The sequence below is a fragment of the Cibotium barometz genome, chromosome 2, assembly GCF_041138505.1.
Source record: "Cibotium barometz isolate CiBa-2024 chromosome 2, ASM4113850v1, whole genome shotgun sequence".
NCBI lineage: Eukaryota > Viridiplantae > Streptophyta > Polypodiopsida > Cyatheales > Cibotiaceae > Cibotium > Cibotium barometz.
This window is the reverse complement of record NC_141047.1, coordinates 31,573,331-31,585,252: the sequence shown is the minus strand read 5'-3', so window position 1 is coordinate 31,585,252 and position 11,922 is coordinate 31,573,331. Positions and strand designations below refer to the sequence as shown.

Genomic DNA, 11,922 nt, shown 5'->3' with positions numbered 1-11,922 from the left:
GGAGATAGATTCATTTCCAGTAGTACGAGGTTGATCTTGTGAGGCCTACATTTTCTCCGATTTTGTGATCGCAATCAAGCGTTGGCTTGATCATGTTTAGAGCTGGAAAAAAGTGGTTCTCAACCTCTCTAGTAGCTTCATGTTGATGAGCATGAGAGCATATTAGATGTTTTGTGAGCTAGAGAGGGTGTTGATGGTTAGTTTGCTATTATCCACAAGTTGTACTTTGACCTTTTATTATTGTATTATTGGTATCTCACTTTTTTTTCATTATAATTTTTCTTCTTTTTAAGAAAGCCAAGATATGGCAAGCTTTTAGATTTTGATAAGCCGCGGAAGTATAATTGTCTCATGGTGGCAAAAATTCAAGTGGCTAGCTTTTAGATTTTGATCAGAGCAGAAGTATAATTGTCTCATGGTGGCAAAAATTCAAGTGGCTAGCCTACGTCTATAGTGGGAAGCAAGCAAGCTAATGAAAATGTGAAAAAAGAATTGTGAGAGACATGATCTTAAATATCTTATATGAGAGTTTCCACGTAGCAACTCTTTAGTTATCCATGTGGTAGCTCAAGCTTTCTCCTAAGAAGATTGGGAGATCGAGAGAGGGAGCTACACCATCATTATAGAGTGCACAGAGTCGGCATCATCATTTGCGGTCATTATCGAGTTCACACTACATAGTGTTGGCATGAGAGGGATAGCTTGAACTTTGCGCTAAAGTAGTGGTGAGGGAGAGTCGAGACTATGCATACCATTCACGTCTCTATATGCTACTGTTGTGGTGGGCGATGGTAGCAAGGCTTAAACTTTGTGCTAGAGTAGTGGTAGCATCGTCATTGAGGGAGTAGTGGCATCGTCTCATCATTGAGGGAGGGAGAGTCAAGACTGCGTAGAGCATTCACGTCTCTGTATGATGCTACTGTTGTGGTGGGTTCCAGATGATAGCAAAACTTAACTAGTTGATCACAAAGTTCAATAGAGAATTGGGTGAAACAAGGATTATGTGATGTGCTTAGCTCTCTAATTCGCATGACCACTTTCAGCTGAAGTTAAATTCATGTGATGCAGCAGCACATGATGAGCTCTCTAGATTCATAAATAGAAGAACGTCGCAAGGTTGAATGGAGATTTGTGTGATGTAGAGCAGATAATGAGCTCTCTAGATTTGTCGTTAAATGGAGCAAGGTTGAATGGAGACTAGAGAGTATCATAATTCATAATAGTAGTGTACTCTGGCTATTAACGTAACTCCTTTCTAAAAAGGCGATCATTACAACAATTTAATTAGAAAGAGGCTAGCAAAATTGTATTAAAAAGACTACTATACGGATCAATGATATCAACCTAGCTGGGTGAGGTGGCATTTTTTTAAATTTGTTTATATTTTCTCATTAATTTTGATGTAAATAATCTCGAGTTGACAACGTGTGTGAAGCCGAAAAGGCAAGGGAAAAGTGTTACGAAAGGAATGGTTATCAGGGGCTTGGACGTTGAAGGCACGTATCACACGAAGGTAAAGTCGTGGCGTCTCTCTCTCATCGCACGACTGCCTCCATGCCTCCCTCCTGCAGATATGAAAGCAAAAGTTATGCTAGCCTGCACTACCATCTCTCATCAACGTCCTCGATAGGTGAAGAGGATGTTGCCCGCCAAAAAGATGCACGTGGTGAAGTCCTATGAAGATAGCCTTACACGCCCACGACATCAACAGTAGTGTTTGAAAAAAAACCTGAGTTTAGCTATAGTGTAGTTTGCACCTGCATATTTTGAAAAATACCTTAAAACTTTAAGGTACAAATACCTCCACGTTTTGAGAAGTTACGGAACAAAAACTTTCAGATTTCAAAATTTTCCTTCATTTCTTACATAATGTTTTTCACTTTTTGAGAAAATACATTTTTCAAACACTCATCAAGAGGTGTGTGTACGTGTGAAAGATAGATAGAGAGAGAGAGGCGAGGTAATATGTCTCACTAGTTGGGTGCAGGCTGAGATCATAGGGGAGAGAGAGAGAGAGAGAGAGCTAGATGCGAGTGTATATGCCCATGGCGGGGCTCATGCTAACAGCAAGGGTTTGGAGGCAACAAGGCTGCACGTGGGTATGCACGTCGGGGCCTCTTTAATATCTTACGGGAAAGGTGCTATGTGGTAGCCTTTCTCTATTTCCTTCTTCCCATCCTTCTTAAGCCATGTGGCACTTTTTGGCCTTTCGCTTTTCCCACCTTGCCTCACCTTTATTTATTCAAAAATTTAAATTGCCATCATCGATCTTTGGCAATCCACCCCCTTTAGGTAGACTTTAGAAGGCTTTCTTTGTTCTGTTTTAAATAAATAGAGAGAGAGAGAGAGAGAGAGAGAGAGAGACTAGAATTAGATTAGAAAAGATACAATTTTTTTTCTTTTAATAAAGAGATAATAAAGATGTTTTCAAGGGAGAGAGAGAGAGAGAGAGAGAGAGAGAGAGAGTAGAATTATTTTGGGATTTTTTTATAAATAAATGATTTGTTTTGTTTTAAATAAAGAAATAAACTTTACCACACACACACACATATGTCCCAAATATGTGTGTGTGTATATATATATATACACACACATATATATACATATATATATATATATGTGTGTGTATATATACATATACATATACATATATGTACATACATACATACATACATACATACATACATACATACATACATATATATATATATATATATATATATATATATATACACATATGTACATATACATACACACACACACACACACATATATATATGAATATGCAGGTACATATACATATATTCAATACATGTTAATATATAAAACTAAAATGTATGTGTATATGTGTATATACACATATATATGAGTATATACACACATATATACTCAGATTAAGGATTATATACATACTATATACATATATGTACACACACATATATGTCTTTGTGTGTGCATATATATACTACATACATTTTAGTATGTAACATATATATATATATATATATATATATATAGATAGATAGAGAGAGAGAGAGAGAGAGAGAGAGAGACGCGTGCGCACGCACACACACACACACACACACGTGTATATAACATAGAGAGAGATACACACATATATGTAGGAACATCTATTGTATGTGTTAAAGCAACGTGCAAGTCCATGACTTCTATATTTCTATCTTTTTCTATACTATCTATATTAAGCATAGAGGAGAGGACGGACACATGGTAGGACAAGGAAAAAGAGCATTGTGTGGAGTCATGTGTAGGCTAGGGAACGAAAGCTTTATTTTTTTGTGCCACGGTAAAAGAGAGAGAGAGAGAGAGAGAGAGAGAGAGAGAGGGGGGGGGGATAGGCTCCTATTACTCTAAGATTTGAAAAATATCAAGTTGGGAATCGTACGTCCAAACCTGTGACAGTGACTTCGTCCACTTCAGTGTGACAATAAGAAATATCTGCCCTATCACTTTGCCCATTTGTTCTGCCAACAACTAACAACCAATTATATACATGTGAAACACGTGTCACTTTATATATCTTACTTATCTTACATGAACGTGCCATGTGGTAGGCAAAGAGAGCCCCACCTGGCAAGAGAGGACAGATGTTGGCCTGTTGTAGTGTCGAATCGAATAATATATATATATATATATATATAATATAAAGAGTATAATTGGGTATATATTTAAATCCAATAACAAGAAAATATTTATTAAGATGAAAAATATATGATAATATATATTATAGATTGAAAATAGAAAGAAATTAAAAATATAAAAGGAATTTAAATTAAATATATATATTATATATAGAGAGTATAATGTGTTATATATATATATATATATTTATTTATTATAAAATAAATATATATATTTCACATAAAATAAATTTATATGTTTATTATCCAAATACATAAATAATTATACAATAAAAAAGTAATTATTTTAATATATATTTTTATTTATTATATATAATATATAATATATATAATAAATGTATACTTATAAATACATATATATTTATGTAATAAATATTGATCTAACACATAATAAAGAAAAATAAATACAATAAAGAAAAATAAATACATACTTATGTGTTCATTATGCAAAAAAAACTATTTATATAAATATATATTTATTTACATAATAAACATTTATTTGTTATATAACAAATATATTTATTTATTTTTATTACTAATATAATATATATAAATTTATAATATATTTATTATTAAATAAATATATATATCATAAATATAAACTTATATGTTTACTATGTAAATAATTATATATTTATATACTAAGAAAAAAACTAATATGATAACCTATGTTTACTATGTAAATTATATATTTATGTAATAAGTAAAAAATTAATATAATATTCTATGTATATTATGTACATAATTATATATTTATATAATAAATATATTTATTTATTGTAGTAGATTATATATATATATATATATATATATATATATATATATATATATATATATACACTATAGAAAGAAGATAATATGTTTACATTATTATAATAAATTCAATTTAAAAAAAGGTATTTATGTGTGTGTGTGTGTGTGTGTGTGTGTGTGTGTATTATGTATATATATATATATATATGTTTACATAAAAAACATATCATAAATATATAAATTTATATCTTTATTTTATAAATATATTTTAATTATATTATAAATATATATCTATTACATAATAAATATAAAAAGAATGTGCATATATATGTGTGTGTGTGTGTATTTATGTGCCACATGGTAGGCAAAGAGAGCTCCACTGGCAAGAGAGGAGAGACGTTGGCCGTGTTAAATCGAATATATGTATATAATATATAATATGAAGAGTGTAATGGGTATATATTTAAATCCAATATCAATAAAATATTTAATAACATGAAAAATATATGATAATACATGTTATAGATTGAAAATATAAGGAAATTAAAAACACAAAGGGAATTTAAGAAATATATAAATATTATATATATAGAGAGAGTATAATGTGTTATATAATATATATATATATTTATTATAAAATAAATAAATATATATATATCACATAAAATAAATCTATATGTTTATTATGTAAATACATAAATAATTATATATTAAGAAATTTATTATTTATAAATAAATTTATTAATTTATTATATAATAAATGGTCACTTATAAATACATATATATTTATATAATAATATATATTTATGTAATAAATATTTATTTAACACAATAAATAAAAATAAATACACACTTATGTGTTTATTATGTAAAAAAACTATCAATATAAATATATATTTATTTAGATAATAAACATCTATTTGTTATATAATAAATATATATATACATATTTTCATAAATATAAATTTATAATATTTTATTATAAAATAAATAATTCTATCATAAATATAAACTTATAAGTTTATATTTATGTGTGTGTGTGTATACACACACAAACACACATAAATATACATATAAACATAATTATTTATTTCTTCCAATAGATTTATAATAAGTATATATATATAAGTTATATATATATATATAACATAGAATAAATTTATATGTTTAGTATGTAAATAAAAAATTATAAAAATTAAACATTTTATTATTTTAAAATCTAAAATATATATTTTTATTTATTATATAGCAAATATATAGTAGGCGGGTTGGAGCCATCCATCTAACTGACACACTCTCTCTCTCTCTCTCTCTCTCTATATATATATATATATATATATATATATATATATCTGTATATATATCTATATATATATAGAGATATATATACTAAACATATAAATTTATTCTATGTTATAGATATATATATATGAAGAGTTTTACGAAGTTGCCATGTGGCAAGAATTTGGGGGTTCTGGATGCAATTTCAAGGTTCAGGCTCCTATTACTCTGGTAAGGTCTTATAATTCTAGGAATTTAGAAAATATCAAAGCAGGGAATTATATACGTGCTCCACTAGCCATTCAGATAGACCTTGGGCTTAGCTATACAGATAGACATGATCAACATGAAACCGGCCATGTTTTTATTCCCTGTAATCCTTCACCTCTAGCTTCACAACCTTCGAAAGTATATATAGAAGAGCGCTGTGAGAGAGCACCAGAATCCCTTTATTTAATTCCATGGGTTGTGAAAACTAGTCATTTTGAAGCATTCTTCTCAAGAGCTGAAGGTTGTCTGTGTCACTAATGGAATACTTTATTAGTGCAGAGTTGCATCAAAATTGTCCTCTCAAAAATCAATATCATTGTCTGATGTTTCTCGCAGGATTGAGATCTGACCCTCTTTCAACATCAGCTCATCATCCAGCTCCTCGGCCACCTTTCTCAGCTCGGCGAGCTCTAAAGTTAGCCTTAAAGCTTCCTGACTCCTGTGCTCGACCTCCTTGCACAAACCATCCCTTTGCATTTTGACCCATGTGAGCTCGTTCAGCAGTTCTTTCAGCTCCCGATCACGCTCTTGCAAATTCGATTGCAGGAGGTCTATCTCCTCCTCTTTATGCCCAAGCTGCCAGTTCAGTTGAATGTCAACCACATTACTCACCATTTAATAGATCACACACACAAAGCTGGTTCAAATCAGTTAACCACACAAAGCAGAGAGGCTTACTTGCTGTTCGAGTTGCCTTACTTGTTTGTTGGCAAAACTGAGCTTCCTGCTCAAGTCATCCATCTGGAGCTGTAGAGATTCCTGGCTCAGCTCAGCCTCTCTCACTTGGAGCTGCTTGTTTCTGATAGCTTTCCAAGCTAGCTTATTTGCCGTGTCCAGATCGTCCTCAGGATGCTCTTCAAATACACATGTCAGCTTATTGTTGCCCTTGCATTGAAATACTGGACCCTCTGTAGTAGGACACAGCAGGTTCCCCTCAAGTAAAGAAGAAGCTTGGAAATCTTCTTCACTGGCTAGACATTTCTTCTGCTTTAACTTAGCAAGCTCAGCATGGAGCTCATCGATCTCATTCCTAAGGGCCCGCTCTCTCACAGCAAACATTATCAGTTCTCTATGCAATTTTCTTATGCTTTGAGCTTTGCACTCAGAAGGGCCATTTACTATCTCATCCAAATTTTGCCATAATCCTTCAAATGTCATCTCTTGTTCTGGATGCCCTCTTCGCAGCCTCGAGAACTCCTTTTGCAGCTCTGTGCTCTCCATTTCCAAGACCTCACTCCGTTGCACAACAATGTCCAGCTCATGCTCTTTACCACTCAGCTTATTGCACATATCATCAAAAGATTGCTTCAATTTCACAACCTCTCCCTCACTCTGTTGACATCTCCGCCTCCATGTCCACAAAGAAGAGTCATACTCTTTGGCTTGTGATTGCCAGGACTCTTCTTTTGATATGTATGAAGCAATGGCCTTCTGGAGTTCTACCCTCTCCACTGCCATCTCAGTGACTCTATCTCTCAGCCTCCTTTCCTCGACTCTTATTTTGTCAAACTTCGCAGATCGTTCCTTTAATCTTCTCTCCAGTTCCTTTTCAAGACATTCTTGAGCATAGGCATTATCCTTCTCAACGGATATCACCTTGTCTTCCATCTCTGCTTCCATGTGTTTTAGGGCATCTACTGCGGCTTTTTTCTCTGAAAGCCGAGCTTTGATTTCAGCAACCAGATCTAGAGCCAGGTCTCTCTTCTCCTTGCGTAGCTTGCTGATTTCATGCCTCAAGGCATCAAAACTCTGAACACACATCTCTTCTTCACCAGAAAACTCCCCAGAGCTATCATGATCAGCATGTATGTCCGCGGCAGCGAGCTTGTGAAGCCAAATGCTTTTACCTTTGTCCACCTTCTTTTTGACCATCTCTCTGCGAGAAGCCCTTTTCTCAAACCTCTTGGATAGACCAGAATCTGAATCATAATTGGAGGCTAACTTGGATAATTTGTGGAAGGAGGGTGACTTACCTACTTCATGTATGTGTCTAGCGTAATCATAATTCATGTCAGAACTGAAAGATTGGCACGTCATTGGAGACTGCCATTGCTCATCAGGTAAAGAAGGGGCCTCACTTGATTGCATTCCGCTCCCTCCTTGGAGAGACAACCCAGGGAGGATTTCAGGAACACCTTTCTCATCACACTGCAATTTGCAATCATTTCTTAAAGGTCCATTTGATGATTTTTTACTTGAAACAGGGGAGGGAGGGGTGTATGCCCGATGCCATTGTTCTGAGGAACATTTTGCAGTCAAGCTTGGTTGCAAGCGATACTTCTTGTCCCCCAACATCTTCGTTGATTTTTTGGCTACAAGGCATGCAGTAAGGTACCTAAAGGGCGAACTGCAGCTGCGCGCCTTTGAAGCTAATTTCTTTGGGTGGGGAGATTTTGAGGCCATAAACGGGATTGAGGAGTTATCAATGGACTTAGGGAAGCAGCAACTGCTGGAGGATTCACAATAAGACCTTTCTGAAATTGTCTGAGAAGAGAAACCATATGACAACCTGCAACTCGCGGCCGAATCTGCGTGAATAGACTCCTCCAGCCACGCCCGTTGCAGCTCTGATTGAAAAGCCATTTCAGGCTGCAGGGTACGTCGCGGGATGAGGATCTGTAGGGGCTTTGTGTGCGGTGTGATGGATGCATCCAAAGAAGATGGCTTGATATGAGGGGAGTTTGAATCCATGGTTGATAAGATTTCTGTTGAGGAAGGTCCATTCCGGGGGACAAATGTTCTGCAAAGGATTAGTCAAAGTGATTTAATGTCTATTAAGAGAGGCAAACCCAAACAACTACAAGATTATGGACAGATGCAGCGACTGAACTCAGAAATGGTGCTTGTGAGGTTTTTCTTTGTTTTTTGGTGTGTGTCCACCCGCGTGAGTGGTTTCTACTTACACGGATGATGATGATGATGATGAAGAGGAGGTTGCATAGCGCTGTGCATCTTCAGAGGAATTGAAGCTTGTGAAGGCTCCATCTTCCCGGAAGCTGTTAAGCGAAAGCAGAGAGCCGGGGCTAGGCAGAGCACCGCCTGTGAACACCGGGTAAGCATAAGGAGATTTCTGCAGAGGCTTCCGATGCCGTCCGTCGACTGTCGGGCTCTCATGATCTCCGGCAGAGACGACGACAGAGGAATCCGTCCCACTCTGGAGCTTGGAAAAATCCATCACAGTGGAGGAAAAAGAAGAAGAAGAAGAAGCAGAAGCTTCGCTGCCATGGGGATGGTGAGGCTTGTCGGCGTCCTCCTGCTCAAAAGCGACGTTGTGGTACGATGTCACAACAAGGAGGCTAGTCTCCGACGGTCTGAGGGGAAAAACTCTCCGCATGGGTACGTGATTACGAGAGGATTAGAGAGATCGATGAGAGATGGAAGATACAAAAAGAAAGCAGGGATTGAAGCAGGATATGAGCAGAGTGACGGAGGAAGGCAGCAGCTCGAACGGAGATGCTGCGACAGAGGAATTTAATCTAAGCTGCACAGGCCGCAGGATTGATAAAATAAGCGCTGCCAAGCTCGGCAAAGGAATCCTTGGGCAAGCTCTCATAAGAAAAGAGGATGGCATGCAGCACTGTGGCGGTAAATGGGACGCTGCATCCTCCGGCGCCATTGATGTTTGCTTAGCACCACCACGTCCATTTTCAGGGGCGCAACCATGACGCAATCATGACGCCTAAATGGAATTAATAAACCATTAAATGTGTGTGCGCGCGTGTAATCTGTATGTGTATGTATGGGGTGTAATTCATAATGGACTCGATAACAACTACGACCACACCTTGCATAAATCTTGTTTTTGTTGGAGGGGAAGTTGGGGGTGGGATATGGGGGTGGCTGGGGTAGGGGGAGGGTTGCTCATGATAATGATGATGATGAAGAGGAGGTTGCATCTCTCCAGAGGGAAAGCTAGGAGCGAGCATATAATTTTGTTTACTAGAATTGTGCGTTAGTTGGTTTGACATTCTTTTACAAGATGCCTAGATGCCTGGCCTTGATGACTATAGAACTTGCCATAGATTGAGTTGTTGTAAGGGGGAGTGTTAATTTAAATTGAGGCCTTATTGAAACCCTCTAATGATTCCTATTGTTATATTGGCGTGTTACACGTTTTATAATCTCTTGACTTATAGGTTTTATAACCTCTTGAGTTGGGATGCTGAAATCTAACCACCTACTTGTTTTCTAACATCTTGAGTTAAGACGCGAAGATCTAACCACCTACTTGTTTTCTAGGGTTTCTATTTAAATCTATGGCCATGGTTGTTGGCTTGACTTGTTGTAAATTTGTGTTAACATATATTTTCTTAGAGAAGGCTGAGAAATTCAAATTCACAGCTGTTTGTTTGTGTTATAATAAAGGGTTGCCATGATCCCGATGGTAAGCCAGCCAGAAGTAGCATGCCTTAAAGGAGCTTTGGGTATATTTAGCCTTGTGAGATAAATGCATCGTTAAGAAATGTAGTCCAATAATCTAAGAAGGATGAGGGTGATTAGATTCTCTATCATGGTTTAAATGATCATAGTGTGACTTCTGTGGCAAGTCAATGTGTTGATAGGTTGATTGCAAGTGACCCCAACTTAAAAATGGTCAATGTTCTAAGTAATTGAACATGTATGTTCCTTAGGTTAAGCATGATCTCCATGCATGTAGAGAAGTCTCGTTCTTGCCTATTTTCAAGAGCCACTACATCAGTAGAGTCACGATGTACTTCTATACTAGAGACTTTTCCTTCACAATTCACAATGATACCATGTTGAAAAAAAATATACACAAGAAACTTGCAAATATAGTTCATACTTCATACTTAGAGGAGACAATTGTACACAAGCGCTCATTATACAATTGTACACAAGCGCTCATTAGGCAAAGGTCAATTTCACTAATAGCCAAAGGCATACATTTGTACATGTAAAACACCATTGGGTGCACCGATTGACCATTGGATGCACTGATTAAATAACATGACATATGTCAGCTAATATCTTTAATAACATAGTTTTATTTTCTTGTAGTGTCTGTTTCTTTAGATTAATGTTACATTTGTTTTCATTTGTAAGGTTTGTAGCCATAATAGAATACTATAATAGAAGGTGGCTAGGGGGGGACCTGTGGTGGGGGGTAGGGGGGTTACTATTTACATGGATGGTGATGATGAAGAGGAGGAGGTTTTACAACGTTATGCATCTACAAAGGGATTACAGATTAAGGACTCTCCATTTCCTGAAAGATGTCGAAGGAAAGTGGAGAGTGGCGGTGTGGGGGCGGGGTTGGGGGCTGGGGCTAAGCAATGCACCACCTATAAACATAAGGTAAGTAGAATGTAGAGGTTTCCCATTACCAGTGGAGACGATGATGGAGAATTCATCCCGCTCTCTAGCTCACAACAAAATATACCACTATGGAAGAAAGAAGAAGAAGAATAAGACATAGCTTCATTGCCATGGGCATAGTGAGACTCGTCATCCTCCTCTTGCTCAAAAACCCATCAAGAAAGCTTGTCCCCAACTCTCTCAAGAAGAATAAGACATAGCTTCATTGCCATGGGCATAGTGAGACTCGTCATCCTCCTCTTGCTCAAAAACCCATCAAGAAAGCTTGTCCCCAACTCTCTCAAGAAGAATAAGAAAACCCATCAAGAAAGCTTGTCCCCAACTCTCTCAAGAAGCATAAGACTCGTCATCCTCCTCTTGCTCAAAAACCCATCAAGAAAGCTTGTCCCCAACTCTCTCAAGAAGCATAAGACATCGATTCATTGCCATGGGCATAGTGAGACTCGTCATCCTCCTCTTGCTCAAAAACCCATCAAGAAAGCTTGTCCCCAACTCTCTCAAGAGAAAAACTCTTCCATGGGCATAACCAATTAGGAAAGAAGAAGATTGATGACAAAATTAAGATTTGAAGTATGTGTGTATCAATTTGTCTACGTATTAGAAGAGATTATATATTTCT

General features: G+C 36.3%; 1 protein-coding gene across 1 annotated transcript; it reads right to left on the bottom strand.

The window, feature by feature from the left end:
• Nucleotides 1–6,039: 6,039 nt before the first annotated feature.
• On the bottom strand, nt 6,040–9,601 carry LOC147640940 (uncharacterized). Its single transcript, XM_086816760.1, has 3 exons — nt 8,870–9,601; nt 6,645–8,706; nt 6,040–6,542 (listed from the first exon to the last, which is right to left on the bottom strand). The coding sequence occupies exons 1-3, from the start codon at nt 9,298–9,300 to the stop codon at nt 6,267–6,269; spliced, it is 2,769 nt and encodes a 922-aa protein (XP_086672886.1). The 5' UTR covers nt 9,301–9,601; the 3' UTR covers nt 6,040–6,266.
• Between the last annotated feature and the right edge of the window lie 2,321 nt (nt 9,602–11,922).

What these genes read in the sequence shown, in the direction of transcription:
- LOC147640940 (XM_086816760.1), bottom strand. Translation starts at nt 9,300, where the DNA reads ATGCGGAGAGTTTTTCCCCTCAGACCGTCGGAGACTAGCCTCCTTGTT. An exon ending in TCATCATCATCATCATCCGT is followed by an intron (nt 8,707 to 8,869) that starts GTAAGTAGAAAC and finishes AATCCTTTGCAG; the next exon opens with AACATTTGTCCCCCGGAATG. An exon ending in TAAGGCAACTCGAACAGCAA is followed by an intron (nt 6,543 to 6,644) that starts GTAAGCCTCTCT and finishes CTGAACTGGCAG; the next exon opens with CTTGGGCATAAAGAGGAGGA.